Raw genomic sequence first — 17,759 nt, 5'->3', positions numbered from 1 at the left:
TTGTTGGGTATATTCGACGCCATTTCGAACGAACGGAAATCACGGATAGGTTAACTAGAGTTTAAACCTGGCAGATCGGCCGCTTAAGCTTAGCTTAAAGTTCAGTTAAAATATACTGAAAAACTGCAGAATAAGTTTAAGCGTAGTTTAACTGACAAACCGAGTTGAACTTGACTTCATGACTCAGGTCCAAACGGTACATTGCTTACCATTCAGGGTATTAAGCCACATGTCGACAGCTGAGATGATCTATTACACGAATTTGGAAGTTTTTGTGGTTCTTACTTCTTACGTTACTTCGAATAACCCGATCAAAGCATTTCATCAGCAGTTGGGAGGTCGAGTAAAAAATTACCCTACTCTGCTGTCGTTTCGACAACGCACTATCTCAACAAACGAATAAAGAACGCCCTTCTTGAAATGTACATATGTATAAAACGACTTCTTAATATTTATCCGATATATTTTCAAACAAGATAGGGCGCATTCTTAAAAACTATTCTGAGAGAGAGCTTTCGTAGTCGTGTGTTTTACTTTCTGAACTTTAAGTAGGCACATTTAAAAGCACATATGGATTTTCTGCATCACTACCATTTTGTCGAAATACTAATGTGATGTACACATTTATGCCACCAGTGTTTTAATGTGCACAAAAGTAAAATGACTATGGGTGCTGTACATCATACATTCATACATAGCACATGCATACAAATGTTTATAAAATTTTGTGCCAAATGCGCAATAATAACTACAAATGTTGTGAACTGCGTGTTTAAAAGAAATTTGCATTTTATTTTTAATTTTCATTTAGATTGGCATGTAATACGGTGTAAAGAGGTTTATCACAATGAATAAGTTACAGTTGATCTAATACTGTCGAAAATATGCACAGTTTTTTATAAGCTGCATTTTAGTGATAGAAACTTAGCACTTATGGTAGCTAGACGCTTAGCGGGAAAATGCCACCGAAGAAAGGCCCTACGCCAAATATAAGAATTAGACTCATACGACCAGCAAAATATCAAACCAAGTAACGTCAGCGTTGCTTTAATGTTAAATTTATTGTTTCCTTGAACATTAAAGAGTGCTAACGTCACGTATCCCGACGCTTCATCTTTTTATACTCAGTTGAGCAGAACTCACAGAGTATATTAACTTTGATTGGATAACGGTTGGTTGTACAGGTATAACGGAATCGAGATAGATATAGACTTCCATATATCAAAATCATCAGTATCGAAAAAAAATTCGATTGAGCCATGTCCGTCCGTCCGTTCGTTAACACGATAACTTGAGTAAATTTTGAGGTATCTTGATGAAATTTGGTATGTAGGTTCCTGGGCACTCATCTCAGATCGCTGTTTAAAATGAACGATATCGGACTATAACCACGCCCACTTTTTCGATATCGAAAATTTCGAAAAATCGAAAAAGTGCGATAATTCATTACCAAATACGGATAAAGCGATGAAACTTGGTAGGTGAGTTGAACTTATGACGCAGAATAGAAAACTAGTAAAATTTTGGACAATGGGCGTGGCACCGCCCACTTTTAAAAGAAGGTAATTTAGAAGTTTTGCAAGCTGTAATTTGGCAGTCGTTGAAGATATCATGATGAAATTTGGCAGGAACGTTACTCTTATTACTATATGTATGCTTAATAAAAATTAGCAAAATCGGAGAACGACCACGCCCACTTTTAAACAAAAAATTTTTTAAAGTCAAATTTTAAAAGAAAAGTTAATATCTTTACAGTATATACAAAGTAAATTATGTCAACATTTAACTCCAGTAATGATATGGTGCAACAAAATACAAAAATAAAAGAAATTTTCAAAATGGGCGTGGCTCCGCCCTTTTTCATTTAATTTGTTTAGGACACTTTTAATGGCATATGTCGAACAAAACATTACCAATCCTTGTGAAATTTGGTAGAGGCATAGATTCTAGGACGATAACTGTTTTCTGTGAAAAAAGGCGAAATCGGTTGAAGCCACGCCCAGTTTTTATACACAGTCGACCGTCTGTCCTTCCGCTCGGCCGTTAACACGATAACTTGAGCAAAAATCGATATATCTTTACTAAACTCAGTTCACGTACTTATCTGAACTCACTTTATATTGGTGTAAAAATGGCCGAAATCCGACTATGACCACGCCCACTTTTTCGATAGCGAAAATTACGAAAATGAAAAAAATGCCATAATTATATACCAAATACGAAAAAAGGGATGAAACATGGTAATTGTATTGGTCTATTGACGCAAAATATAACTTTAGAAAAAAAACTTTGTAAAATGGGTGTGACACCTACCATATTAAATAGCAGAAATTGAAAAAGTTTTGCAGTGCGAAATCAAAAGCACTTGGAATCTTGGAAGGATAACTGTTCGTCGTATTACATATATAAATAAATTAGCGGTACCCGACAGATGATGTTCTGGGTCACCCTGGTCCACATTTTGGTCGATATCTCGAAAACGCCTTCACATATACAACTACCACCACTTCCTTTTAAAACCCTCATTAATACCTTTAATTTGATACCCATATCATACATACACATTATAGAGTCACCCCTGGTCCACCTTTATGGCGATATCTCGAAAATGCGTCCACCCATAGAACTAAGGCCCACTCCCTTTTAAAATACTCATTATCGCCTTTCGTTTGATACCCATATCGTACACACAAATTCTAGAGTCACCCCTGGTCGACCTTTATGGCGATATCTCGAAAAGGCGTCCACCCATAGAACTAAGGCGCACTCCGTTTTAAAATACTCATCAACACCTTTCGTTTGATACCCATATCGTACCAAAAAATTCTACAGTCACCTATGGCCCATCTTTATGGCGATATCTCGAAAACGCGTCCACCTATAGAACTAAGGCCCACTCCCTTTTCAAATACTCATTAACACCTTTCATTTGATACCCATATCGTACAAACAAATTCTAGAGTAACCCCTGGTCCACATTTTGGTCGATATCTCGAAAACGCCTTCACATATACAACTACCACCACTCCCTTTTAAAACCCTCATTAATACCTTTAATTTGATACCCATATCATACAAACACATTATAGAGTCACCCCTGGTCCACCTTTATGGCGATATCTCGAAAATGCGTCCACCTATAGAACTAAGGCCCACTCCCTTTTAAAATACTCATTATCGCCTTTCGTTTGATACCCATATCGTACACACAAATTCTAGAGTCACCCCTGGTCCACCTTTATGGCGATATCTCGAAAAGGCGTCCACCTAGAGAACTAAGGCCCACTCCCTTTTAAAATACTTTTTAACACCTTTCATTTGATACCCATATCATACAAACAAATTCTAGAGTCAGCCCTGGTCGACCTTTATGGCGATATCTCGAAAAGGCGTCCACCCATAGAACTAAGGCGCACTCCGTTTTAAAATACTCATCAACACCTTTCGTTTGATACCCATATCGTACAAAAAAATTCTAGAGTCACCTATGGTCCATCTTTATGGCGATATCTCGAAAAGGCGTCCACCTATAGAACTAAGGCCTACTCCCTTTTAAAATACTCATTAACACCTTTCATTTGATACCCATATCGTACAAACAAATTCTAGAGTCACCCCTGGTCCACCTTTATGGCGATATCTTGAAAAGGCGTCCAGCTATAGAACTAAGGCCCACTCCCTTTTAAAATACTTATTAACACCTTTCATTTGATACCCATATCATACAAGCAAATTCTAGAGTCAGCCCTGGTCGACCTGTATGGCGATATCTCGAAAAGGCGTCCACCCATAGAACTAAGGCGCACTCCGTTTTAAAATACTCATCAACACCTTTCGTTTGATACCCATATCGTACAAAAAAATTCTAGAGTCACCTATGGTCCATCTTTATGGCGATATCTCGAAAAGGTGTCCACCTATAGAACTAAGGCCCACTCCCTTTTAAAATACTCATTAACACCTTTCATTTGATACCCATATCGTACAAACAAATTCTAGAGTAACCCCTGGTCCACCTTTATAACGATATTGCGAAAAGGCGTCCACTTATAGAACTAAGGCCCACTCCCTTTTAAAATACTCGTTAACACTTTTCATTTGATATCTAGAGTCACCCCTGGTCCACCTTTATGGCGATATCTCGAAAAGGCGTCCACCTATAGAACTAAGGCCCACGCCCATTTAAAATACTTATTAACACCTTTCATTTGATACCCATATCGTACAAACAAATTCTAGAGTCACCCCTGGTCCACCTTTATGGCGATATCTCGAAAAGGCGTCCACCCATAGAACTAAGGCGCACTCCGTTTTAAAATACTCATCAACACCTTTCGTTTGATACCCATATCGTACAAAAAAATTCTAGTCACCTATGGTCCATCTTTATGGCGATATCTCGAAAAGGCGTCCACCTATAGAACTAAGGCCCACTCCCTTTTAAAATGCTCATTAACACCTTTCATTTGATACCCATATCGTACAAACAAATTCTAGAGTAACCCCTGGTCCACATTTTGGTCGATATCTCGAAAACGCCTTCACATATACAACTACCACCACTCCCTTTTAAAACCCTCATTAATACCTTTAATTTGATACCCATATCATACAAACACATTATAGAGTCACCCCTGATCCACCTTTATGGCGATATATCGAAAATGCGTCCACCTATAGAACTAAGGCCCACTCCCTTTTAAAATACTTATTATCGCCTTTCGTTTGATACCCATATCGTACACACAAATTCTAGAGTCACCCCTGGTCCACCTTTATGGCGATATCTCGAAAAGGTGTCCACCTAGAGAACTAAGGCCCACTCCCTTTTAAAATACTTATTAACACCTTTCATTTGATACCCATATCAAACAAACAAATTCTAGAGTCAGCCCTGGTCGACCCTTATGGCGATATCTCGAAAAGGCGTCCACCCATAGAACTAAGGCGCACTCCGTTTTAAAATACTCATCAACACCTTTCGTTTGATACCCATATCGTACAAAAAAATTCTAGAGTCACCTATGGTCCATCTTTATGGCGATATCTCGAAAAGGCGTCCACCTATAGAACTAAGGCCTACTCCCTTTTAAAATACTCATTAACACCTTTCATTTGATAACCATATCGTACAAACAAATTCTAGAGTCACCCCTGGTCCACCTTTATGGCGATATCTCGAAAAGGCGTCCAGCTATAGAACTAAGGCCCACTCCCTTTTAAAATACTTATTAACACCTTTCATTTGATACCCATATCATACAAGCAAATTCTAGAGTCAGACCTGGTCGACCTTTATGGCGATATCTCGAAAAGGCGTCCACCCATAGAACTAAGGCGCACTCCGTTTTAAAATACTCATCAACACCTTTCGTTTGATACCCATATCGTACAAAAAAATTCTAGAGTCACCTATGGTCCATCTTTATGGCGATATCTCGAAAAGGCGTCCACCTATAGAACTAACGCCCACTCCGTTTTAAAATACTCATTAACACCTTTCATTTGATACCCATATCGTACAAACAAATTCTAGAGTAACCCCTGGTCCACCTTTATAACGATATTGCGAAAAGGCGTCCACCTATAGAACTAAGGCCCACTCCCTTTTAAAATACTCGTTAACACTTTTCATTTGATACCCATATCGTACAATCAAATTCTAGAGTCACTCCTGGTCCACCTTTATGGCGATATCTCGAAAAGGCGTCCACCTATAGAACTAAGGCCCACGCCCTTTTAAAATACTCACTAACACCTTTCATTTGATACCCATATCGTACAAACAAATTCTGGAGTCACCCCTGGTCCACCTTTATGGCGATATCTCGAAAAGGCGTCCAACTATAGAACTAAGACCCACTCCCTTCTATAATACTCATTAACACCTTTCATTTGATACCCATATCGTACAAACAAATTCTATACTCACCCCTGGTCCACCTTTATGGCGATATCTCGAAAAGGCGTCCACCCATAGAACTACGGCCCACTCCCTTTTAAAATACTCATTAACACTTCGTTTGATACCCATATTGTACAAACGCATTCTAGAGTCACCCCTGGTCCACCTTTATGGCGATATCTCGAAAAGGTGTCCACCTATAGAACTTAGGCCCACTCCCTTTTAAAATACTCATTTACACCTTCATTTGATACCCATATCGAGCAAACAAATTCTAGAGTCAGCCCTGGTCCACCGTTATGGCGATATCCCTAAATGGCGTCCCATCTATAGAACTATGGCCCACTCCCTCTTAAAATACTCTTTAATACTTTCCATTTGATACACATGTCATACAAACACATTCCAGGGTTACCCTAGGTTCATTTTACTTACTTACTTACTTAATTGGCGCTTAACCGTCTAAACGGTTATGGCCGTCCAACAAGGCGCGCCAGTCGCTCCTTCGCTCCGTTCATTTCATTTTACTACGAGGTGATTTTCCCTTATTTTGTCTCCATAGCTCTCAACTGAGTATGTAATGTTCGGTTACACCCGAACTTAGCCTTCCTTACTTGTTAATACTAAATTACTACTCCTTATTTTGTATACTAATTTTAAGTATTTGGAAAATAGTTTTGAATATGCTAACAACTTATCGGGCGTACCATGGTTAGGTGTCCAGGCACTGAAGGTTTTAACTACACTATAGAAAACATATATGTTTTCTTAAGCATGCTGAGAAAATATTAGACCAATAAAAGCTCTTGCACATTTTCTACGCTAGCTCTACGACTATAAAACCTGCATAATTTTACACAATTTATTTATTTAAATTTTTTTACTATACTTTTTAGTGTATGTTTTTAATGATTATATTTATTAGACTAACAACATAAAAAAATTACATAGAACGAAGCAGCGAAAAAGTAAAGAGAGCTGCCCGTAGACAGTCTTACTCCATTAATTGAATACTGTCATGGAATTGCTCTCTTTATATTTTATCCGTTTGATCGCAACAGTGGTAATACTAATTTACTTCTTTATGTGTGTATAAATGTCTACATGTCATATTATTAATACAATCATTTTAGTCTTACAAATTTAACTTTTACATACTTCATATTGTCCATGTCCTAAAAAGTATCTATGATGCCATTATTCTAAGCTATCTGCAGCACGTACATACTTTTATGTTTGCTTGTTTTTGGTGTTGGATCTAATCGGATCTAAGTCCACCAAACGAATAGCAAAATAAAGAGAGCTATCCATCGACAGTCAAGTTTTAAAATATACTGTCATGGAATTGCTCTTTTTGTGTAGTATTCGACAGTCAGCGAAATTACTAAAATTTTGTGTTTTGTCCTGAAAGCTACACTTCACGTGCGTTATATTTTTACTGCTATCGTTTGATCATGTTACTACAAATATTGCATTGATACTGCAACTAATGCAATTTATGTACCGATGTTCAAAATATTGATGTTGTCGCGAGGTAAGTGTATGCTGATTTCTATTTGTTAGATATTTAATTTTTGCCACTTCTAGTACTTTAGAAGTTGTATATACCAGTTAGCTTATCCTTTTAACTGTGTCTGCTGCAAGGCTTGATCTTTCGTCACTTTCTAATATAAAGATACAGGATTTTGCTGTATATTGTATTCAATGTCGAATGCGTTTTATTGTATTCACTTTTTTCAGCACACAGCATTCTTAATTCCATCATTTGGTTATATCAACTTAATGTAAGGAGTAATTAATATTAAAATAGTAGTTAAATTATAGACCACCTCGTCCACGACCTCCCGTCGGCCCGCCTTGCCATGCGCCGCGACCGCCACCTGGCGCGCCTGGCGGTGGACCACCCCTGCCACCACCACCTGGTCCGCCGCGTCCTCTCCCCCGCGCTATAAATGCAATATTTTGATTAATTCCATGTAATGAAGTCAAATGCATTTATTTAAGAAAACTATACCTTGCGCTCGTAAAATAGCAGCTTTTCCACGCCCAGCCGTTCCACCTAACCCTTTACCCGTTTGCTTTTTAAACATGGGCGCGTTCTTCAGCATATCAGGCAATATAAGAAAGCGAATTTTTGAGCCACGAATATACACATTTTCCAAGTTTGCGGTACGCCCATCACGATATGTGACTGTGATTTGTGTCATTTGGCAATTCATGTTGTCCTCTGCTTCAATGAGTTTGCCCCGGTATACTTCGCCGGTTATGGTTTCGCACGTGATTATATGACCCTCAGCCTCATGCAGCACTTTTATTGGAACACCAATCGACATATTTCTTTTCAAATTATATTTAAAGTGTTAAAATACAAACTGTATTTGTTAAACGTGACGCAAAGAATTTTTCTTTCGCTGCAAGACAAAACGTTTATACTCTTTTGACAGCTGCACGACTACAACTCGCTAGAGCTCGCCATTCGCCATTTTCAAGCTGAATGTGCTTGCTGGCATGCTTGACAGCCAGTTTTAGTGGCATTGGTGTTGGCAACGAATTAAAGAGGCTTTCAAAGTGTAAAGAAACATTAGGCATGCTGTACATATATGTACGAGTATGAATGTGAAAATGGGTTGGATTTTATATAAGGTGCCACAATTTTCAAACTTTTGCTGATTTTTAGGGGTAGAGGGGGTCCTAAAAATCACAAAATTATCATCCGCAACTCTAGGAAACTCTTAGTTTATGAAATATAAGCTTTTTAATTTCCAAATTTAGTAAAATTTCAACTTAAGTCCTGCACTTAAAATTCGGGCCGCACATGTCGATAGCGGTATCAAAAGACGCGTATTTGCGTCAAGATTCAGAATCCGAAAGCGGAAACTTCATTTTTTATCTTGTTTAAAAGTTATTCGCGGACAACCCGTCGGTACTATTTTTCCGTTGTTGCAATTAAACAAATGACGGTGGTGAATAGTGTTGCCAGCTCCGCAACAATATCTTTTTAACTTGGTAGAACATTATAAGGTGGTGGCACGTTGTTGTTGTTGTAGCGATTAGGTTACTTCCCGAAGGCTTTGGGGAGTGATCGATGTGATGGTCCTTTGTCGGATACAGATCCGATACGCTCCGGTAACACAGCACCATTAAGGGTGCTGGCCCGACCATCTCGGGAACGGTGGTGGCACGTCGACATAAATGCAAACAAACATATACTATTAATGTATTTTGTTTTTGTAAAACACTTAATAATTGTAGTCTAATATTATTTGGGGTGCTGCGCAGAAGGGTGTACTACGCAGAAGGGCATCACCGTGGCGGTAGCCACGGTTATACCACACACCCGGACTTGGCATGGCGTAGCCCAGGGTTATTTTTTATAAGCGCGGCCGAAGGCCGCCTATGCAGAAAGGTGTTCTACGCAGAATTACCGTTGGAATCAGCATAAAAATCTAAAGTCCAATTTTTTTTTTTTTTTTGACAAATGTATGTATTCTGCACTTGTTCCAATTAAATACATTAATTTCAAATTATTCAGAGAATTACAAAACAAAATACATTGATAGTGTATGTTTGTTCGCATTTATGTCGACGTGTCACCTCCTTATAATCTTCTACCAAGTTAAAAAGATATTGTTGCGGAGCTGGCAACACTATTCACCACATTCATTTGTTTTCGTTTGTTTAATTGCAACAACAAAAAAAGCGACAATAGTACCGACGGGTTTTCCGCGAATAACTTTTAAACGAGATAAAAAATGTAGTTTCTGCTTTCGGATTCTGAATCGACGCAAATACGCGTCTTTTGATATCGCTATCGACATGTGCGACCCGAATTTTAAGTGCAGGACTTAAGTTGAAATTTTGCTAAATTTGGAAATTAAAAGGCTTATATTTCATAAATTAAGAGTTTCCTAGAGTTGCGGATGATAATTTTGTGATTTTTAGGACCCCCGGCACCCCTCGAAAAAAAGAAAAGTTGGAAAATCGTGGCACCTTATTCTAAATATTCCCCCAAGTCGTGCTTAATAGCGGAGGCACGAACCTCTGTGCTACAGCTTGTTAATTTTTTTTTTGTTATTTTGATCTATATTATTGATTTGGTCGACTAGTGTAAAATGCATAAAAAATCTAAAAAACGTCGCCTACCGCAACTAATGCTACCCCAATTGGGGTTGTTGTTGTTATTGCATTACCGATAAAGACACTCCCCGAAGGTTTTGGGGAGTATTATCGATGTTGCTGGTCCTTTGCCAGATACAGATCTGGTAACAAAGCACCATAAAGGTACTAGCCCGATCATCCCGGGAACGATTAATATGACCACATTAAACCTTCTAGGCCATCACGCCCACCCTTTAGTGTCATTAGGAGTATGGGGTTGCCAGAGCCTCGTAACACGATTCCCCTCGCGAATGTGAGGTTGACAAATGTGTTGCGGAAGCTTTGAAGCTATACAGCTTTGTATTGCGCTCATCAACCCCTTGTGGACTTGGGTAGTTTTCATATGGGTCGAATATTTCGAAGTTATGAGAGTATAGCACGCAGATATTTTAGTGCAACAGTTTCTATATTCATTACTTAATAAGCACATTTCAAGTGAAAAGTTTAAAGATTTACTTAATTTTTATCTCCACTTTAACATACGAACACAAACCATTTTCACATGATGACATGTGAATTAAGCGAATATATGACCCCCATTGCCGCGTCGAAAAAAATAATAAAAATTTTGTTTTTTATCGTAGGAAGGAGATTTTCTGTACCATAATCTTATCTAAGACTTATTTGTATTTACCCATTCTACAGGCTTGTAGTGTTATCATCACGATGGGTATCGAGGTTATGTAAACAAGTGAATAATGTATTTAAATATAAACAATTTCAAGTAAGGTAAACAGGCATACATCCAACTGATAAAGTAGTAAAGATAATATACAGCATCATAAAGTGATAACAAGGACTTGCAAACAAACGTGGCTAGCATCAACAAAATTCCAATGTTAAATGATAAATGCATGTGGATATTATACCATTTTCACACAGAAACTTAATCGAATCACAATTCTATTTAATGAAATAATTAAGTTTCCCTTTTCATACAGGGCCTTTTGCTTCATTAGTCATCTGTCAGCAGCCCCAAAAAAATTTTAATTTTTACAAAAAATAGCTAAATGGAAATTCAATCAAAATAAAATGCATGCGTAACTACCGATAGATGTTGCACCTAACCAAATATGTGCCTATTTTCGAAAAAGCCGTATTATCTTTTGCAGCAAATGCAGTGAAAATTTAATTTTGAATTTTTTCGTGTTTTTTTTATTTTTCGTAAATTATTGAAAATAATTTATTTTTGATTGTCATTTGTTACCATGGCTCAACTATATGGTTGGCTCATCTCTATAGCAACAACATACCTTTGTTCAGATTGTCAAAATCAGCGGGTTGGTGTTAAGGGCGATTACATGGTTCAACTATATACAGGTTGGCTCATCTGTAAAGCAACAAAATATGTCTGTTCAAATTGTCAAAATCTGTGTATTGGTGTTGGTGCGAATGGTATGGAATGGAAACATAAAACTTAGCAGTTTTTGTATGTGTAAGTAGAATGTTGCCAATGTGTTGGTTTCATTTTGAGTTTGCCATCTTTTGACAATCCCTTCGACCATGCAATGACATAAATAAAATCAGCTGATGAGATGAGCCAACCTGTACATAATTGAACCATGGGCGATTAACAACGAGATTGACTTAATTTTTATATGTGTGCGTGTCGGGTATTTGACGCATGCCCCCGACCAGTGTTGCCAGGTGATGCAAAAAAAAGAAGCTAGATTGGCATTAAAAAAAGGTTAGAAAATGCTAAGTTTAGAAAAAAAAGAAGCTAAAAAAAGGCCAGAAATTTTTTGGTTAATTCATAAAATTTTGTTTATATTTTAGTTTACACATTTGTAAATAAAAACTTATAAACATAGCTTAAGAATAACTTCCTGTTTCAAAACATATCAGGCACATTTTCCTTGACTAGCACGTGGAATTACTTTAAATGATTGCATATGTGTATATACATAAAAAAATATTACAAAATAATTATCTATATAAAATATTCCCGTCTGAAGAATCAGAAGAGCATAAGTCTGGGTATAAAGTTTGGCTATTTACCATAGATATGAGATCATCGGTAATTTCAAAGTCATTACAACATTTAGATAAGCGTTTTAACGAGCATCTAATATTAAGCAGCGCATTAAGCATATTAATTTTTAATTTGTTCCTTAATTTAGTTTTCAGAATTTTCATGCCACTAAAAATTCTTTCAACCTTCGCGTTACTGAGTGGTAATACTAAAAAACTAAATATGAATTCGACAAGTTCTAAAAAATGCATTTAATGCATTTTTATGTTCTCGGACTTCCGACCAAAATTCCGTGGTGGAGTGTACATTTTTCCATTGTATAGTTATAAGTTTTCGCCACTGTAGCGCTATTAATGCTATTTGACTTGAAGAATAACTATACTTCTCTTTTTCAAAGTAAGAAAATACATCTGGCTTTGAAATTTTCAACGAATTTTCAGCAGAAAAAGAATTAATCTTTTGTAGAGAACTCATATTTATTAGGTATTAGGTGTTCACAGGAATTATTAAAATTATTTTATTTTAGAAATTTTCAAAAATACATTCGGAGTAAAAAAGGCTAGAAAAAAGTCACGAAGCTAAACCCGAAATTTCGAGGCTAAAGGCAAAAAAAAAAGGCTAAATCTAGCCTCGAAAAGGCTAACCTGGCAACACTGCCCCCGACTATGAAATAAGAAGCCATCAATCAACATTTGCATTGAGAAACCGCAGCGCATTGTTTACTATATAGTTTGGCAGCTTAATTCGAGGTTATGTTGCGAATAGAGTGGAAGGCACTCGCAGGCCGTCAAAATAGGCACTCGAATAGAGTGGAATGAAGAACAGTAGGAAGACCAGAGTTGCATTGGATCAATCATTGCATCAATATTAAAGATAAATTTAGAAAAAATAATTAAATACTTGAGTATAACCAAAAATTTTCTTTCAACTACTGCAATTAAGGTGTCCTAGATGCTATATATTCTAAAATTATAACATTTTATGTCTGTTTAAAAATTTAACTTCAATTTCCCTAAGATTTCCGTAATATGGCCATTAGCGATGTTTGTGTGTGTGTGCAAATTTTGAGCGATCAGCTGTTAGTTGCGCTACTTGGTAAAGTTTACAATGCCGCAGCGTTCGGACGTGAATGTCATCATCGGACGATGATTTTTTTTACTTGCAACTACAGAAGTGTTATTAAATAAAAAGAAAAGGAAAAAGATTGATAAAAAGAAATTGTGGATGAAAAGCTTGTACGCAACGTACGCTTTACATTCCATAATGCTGGTAAACATTGATAATTTTCAATACATTTTAATATGAAATGCTGTTCTTCCGCGCACTTGTTCATTTTGAATAAACTAAATACAACACTGCTGTTTAGTCAATCACACCCCACGACTATCAAATAAGCAAGCGTCAAATTAAAAAATCAAACATTTTTGATTTTCATCAACGTGTAGCTGAGAACAAATACGTGTGTCACGAACATTGTAAATTTTACCAAGTAGCGCAACTAACAGCTGATCGGTGAAAATTCGCACATTCACACGCACAGTTCTCGACTCAGTTTCAAAACAAAACTTTAGATTATTTAATTCAAATTTTCAAGTGAGATAATACTTACAAATTTATGTATACAGAATATATATGGCATTTTTGTTGTTATTAAAACAATATTTTTATTTATATTAAAGCTTTTATCATTTTTTTTTTTAACTTTGAAAAATCTCCGAACACCATTCCTTCATTATATGACATTCGACTGCCTAGTCCACTGCCTTCCACTCTATTCGCAACATAACCTCTACTTAAGCTGCCAAACTATATAGTAAACAATGGTCACGAAGCCACCCGACTGCACTAACACACACAAAATTCAGTCAATCTCGTTGTTAATCGCCGGAGCCCTTTAGACGAATGGAAAGGACTGAAAACATAAAACTTAGCTCTTGTGTGTTGTAAGAAAATGTTGTCAATGTGTTGATTTCATTTTAAGTTTGCCATCTCCTTCTGACAATCCCTACTCCAGTGAAATGAATAAATTTATTTTAATGAGCTGATGAGATGAGCCAAACACATAGATTAGATTGATACGAATCTTTTGCTTACGCTCTCATATTTTCGCTCTCACGAGGGATTTATCTTCTAGTTGTTGCTGGCAACAATCACAGATAAATCCCTCGCGCCAGCTGAAGCGGGTGCCAGAACACAAAATGTGCCAGCCAAAACGAAAAACGTGCCAAAAATTTTGGTAAACTTTAGTTTGACCTACAACTGTAGAATAGCGTTCAAAAATTATGGAAGAAAGGATAAAAATACTTGTTTTAGTGTAAATATTATTAGTTCGAAGGCGGAGGGTAAATATTATTTCCCATTCAAAAGTTATCATTAAAAATAGGTTTTGTAAATATGAACTCCCGATGCAACCAGTCCATTTTGATCACAGAACCTGGAACGCCAGACATGCAGGATAAGCCCTATCCATTAAATAATGTTAACTATTATATCATAGGTCCGATTTACTGAAATTTCAAAAGAATATATGGTTTTCACTGCGAGTTAAATGCGTTACAATATTTGACTAATTAATTTAATCGAAATGTAAATTTTACTTAGATTTGTTTATATTTAACTCTAACTAGTCGTATTATTGTAAAATAACTTTAAGCAAATAAATATTTTACGACTATTATTTTATTAAATGATTGAAACTATAATCACCGAAATGTATGTCAAAAATCCCCATTTTCAGATCTATTCATTTTTGTTTTGAGTGGCATCATTCATAAATGTTATAAAAAATGTGCATTTTGACAGCGCTCTCTCGAAACAAAGAGTTGCAAATCCATTCATCTATGGCCAAACATATAGTTGAGCTACGATTTGTTACACGGACAAATAACCAAGCAAAACCGACTAGATTTTTCAATCGATTATGCAATCAATAAAGCAATAATGAGACATTTAAGAATTTGTATTTTGTATGGAAGATTGAGCCCTTAATGTAGAAAACTTGACTAATTATTTCATTAAGCCTCTGTGTGAAATTGCCATTAGGTTTTTTTTTTTTAGTTTTACAAAACTTTTACACTCTCAAATCCTCTATACATAAAATAAGTAAATATAAATTACCCAACTTCATACATATGTATATCTTTTGATCTTGTTGGGCAAAAAAAGTCGTTCTATATTGACCTCGCCACTAAAAAAAACGTTCTATTAATACAATTATTGTTATATATTAATTTCAGCGACCCAACGTTTAGTAGTAGTACCAGTAGTAGAAGAGAAGTTAATGAACATGCTCTTGGATTCCCCAATGTATCCAAGATGCGCACTATCTCCAATTCTTCTTGCGCTACCAACATGTCGACTGAGTCCTTCTCTATCTCTCTCGGCGTAGGGCCTCTGTGGTGGTTTTGATGTCCCTACCCACCACAGAACTGATCACGATAGGGCGTCACTCTTAACTGGTATGTTTGTAAAAAATAATTTGTAAAGCAACAGCTTAGCTAATTTAATCTTATTCGCGTTGTAGATCATTCTCGGAAGACTTCTGTGGATTCAGCTGGTGGCAGTGTATTCGAACACAGCCGCTCCTCGTCGGAGTGTTCTGATACGGATGGCGGCGATTTACAGCGTAGCGGCGATGTTCATTCGCTATACTCGGAGGACGATTGCCAAGAGATGGTCAAGCATATCCTTCAACATGATAATCCAACTCGTATAGTAATCAAATTGCACGTAACCGAAAACAAGTTTACGGAATGGGAATCGGTAAGACTATATATATATATGATCATTGAGTATGTAAAATATATTGCTCATTTAACTGAAATTGGAATTTTATTTCTCAAAGGTTTTGAATCCCGTTAATAACATCTTATACGTTGCATTACCTGAGAAGCTTCCTCCAGAGGGTTCTAAGGATTCATTCATCTCCTTGTTAGAATTCGCTGAGGACAAATTGGATGTTGATGCAGTTGTTTTGTGTGTACCCAAGAATCGATCGGACCGTGCACGTCTTTTTGAGACCTTTTTGATCATGGGTTTCCAACCCTTGTCAGCAAAGTCACCGATGGCACCACCAGCCGCTACCAATTCTGAGAATTTCTTCTTCATCTACCATATTGAAGACTAAGTTGACAAACAATAACTATAAAAAGTCTGTCACAATGGCTCGATCACTAAAAATTGGAATAAATATTAACACCTAAATCCAGTATTTAAAATTCCAGTTTAATTAAAAGGGACAACTTGAAAATGCCTACAAACCATCTTGGCATGAATTGATCTGAGTCAAATCATACTGACGCGCATACGCATATGTCAACTTAGAGAAATAAAGTTAAGAGCAAAGGCAAATTTATCGTACTTTATTCATAACCACTTAACTATAAAAAAAAAATGTAAAAAAAAATATAAAATTCAAAAATGTAAAAAAAAAATTTTAAATACGAATATGCAAAAAAATAACATTGGCATACTCTGTATTCAAATCTTTTACTTATGATTTATATTTAAAAATCTTTACGTATTCTTTAATTTTACTAACAAAAACATCAATGTGAATTCCATGGTAATTTTGATTTAACCTAATTTTATTATGACATATTTTTGAATAAGATAATTTTTCGTAAAACTCGTTTATCAATTTCTAAAACATATGTATTGATTTACCAATTTTATTTTAAATATCGTAACGCATCCTTGATCAAAAAGTGTCACACTCGAAATCAAATCAGTTTTATATTGAAGTTTTCTGAATAGCACAGACGATAGTTTTCCAAGTTGCAAAAGACGTTAGTGCTATGAAGTGAAGTTTTAGGCATCCATTTACGCCAAAGATCGGTATAAAATTTTTTCGAGTTGTGGCTGTTTTGGCTTAGGCTATGGTATTGTCGAAAATTATTTACTTTTATATTTCGAAATATTTTATTATCATTCAAATTATTATGTATTAATTTAATCGTATATTCACTTATGAATTATTATTTCAAGAAAACTCCGTTTATTACAAAAGTAATTTTGATAACAAAAATGCGTATCCATGAACTAACAAAAATTTCAAATTCACAAAAAAACAACATCAATAAATCATTTATTTTAAAAGTAAACAAAAATCAATAGTATCCAATTGGGCTACATTCTATGTTTAGTTTCTAATCTGCTCCTGAAGTATTTTTGAATCATGAACTGAAGCTTAATTATGGTCTCTCCGCATGAGGCGAAAAGGTTTTTTCTATGGAAAATCTATACTCAATGGTAGTATAATTGGGTAATTCATTCAGAACATATGACAAGTTTGATCGGTTCATCAGAATATATGTCTTTAGTTTTTAACAGTGAATCATTAACACTAATTTATATAAATTATCCAAAACTAAATAAACTTGCGTAATAAAACGGAGACTTTTAATGTTTTTTCTTGTAAGGCATAACTCGAGCGGTAAGTGCAGTGACAGACGTAGTTTTATTTTCCAGAAGTTAATTTAATTTTTAAACCCAAAAGATATTTATTGTTTAATAAAGAAATTTTCCCGAAAATCTCAATTTGAATTCGTTTGAGACAAGTGTTTCTACATCCATTCTTAGAGGGCGTTTATACTGACATTACTATATTGTATCAAATCAGCCGTTCTCGAAGACTAAATAAGTAAAAAAGTAAAACCTCCGAAGAGATTTTAGGCCGAGCTTCTCTTCCAATTTGCGTTGTGCTCCTTTTAATTTTTCCTACAA

At 35.9% G+C, this 17,759-nt stretch overlaps 2 protein-coding genes across 2 annotated transcripts in view; one reads left to right on the top strand and one right to left on the bottom strand.

Annotated features, from left to right (window-relative positions):
- The window catches only part of Oda (Ornithine decarboxylase antizyme), a 91,651-nt gene extending 74,221 nt beyond the window's left edge, over positions 1 to 17,430 (top strand). The window contains 4 exon segments of the mRNA XM_067774481.1: positions 15,272 to 15,437; positions 15,439 to 15,493; positions 15,559 to 15,797; positions 15,880 to 17,430. Coding sequence (XP_067630582.1) covers positions 15,272 to 15,437; positions 15,439 to 15,493; positions 15,559 to 15,797; positions 15,880 to 16,161 — 742 coding nt within the window. The 3' untranslated portion in view covers positions 16,162 to 17,430.
- On the bottom strand, positions 7,589 to 8,365 carry SmD3 (small ribonucleoprotein particle protein SmD3). Its single transcript, XM_067774482.1, has 2 exons — positions 7,920 to 8,365; positions 7,589 to 7,851 (listed from the first exon to the last, which is right to left on the bottom strand). Exons 1-2 carry the CDS (start codon positions 8,236 to 8,238, stop codon positions 7,724 to 7,726), a joined length of 447 nt encoding a protein of 148 aa, XP_067630583.1. The 5' UTR covers positions 8,239 to 8,365; the 3' UTR covers positions 7,589 to 7,723.
- Positions 17,431 to 17,759: the final 329 nt, after the last annotated feature.

This window comes from Eurosta solidaginis, chromosome 3 (assembly GCF_040869045.1).
Source record: "Eurosta solidaginis isolate ZX-2024a chromosome 3, ASM4086904v1, whole genome shotgun sequence".
Classification (NCBI taxonomy): domain Eukaryota; kingdom Metazoa; phylum Arthropoda; class Insecta; order Diptera; family Tephritidae; genus Eurosta; species Eurosta solidaginis.
The sequence above is the reverse complement of the archived record's forward strand: the minus strand, read 5'-3'. Positions and strand labels throughout refer to the sequence as shown.

What these genes read in the sequence shown, in the direction of transcription:
- SmD3 (XM_067774482.1), bottom strand. Translation starts at nt 8,238, where the DNA reads ATGTCGATTGGTGTTCCAATAAAAGTGCTGCATGAGGCTGAGGGTCAT. An exon ending in TGCTATTTTACGAGCGCAAG is followed by an intron (nt 7,852 to 7,919) that starts GTATAGTTTTCT and finishes TTGCATTTATAG; the next exon opens with CGCGGGGGAGAGGACGCGGC.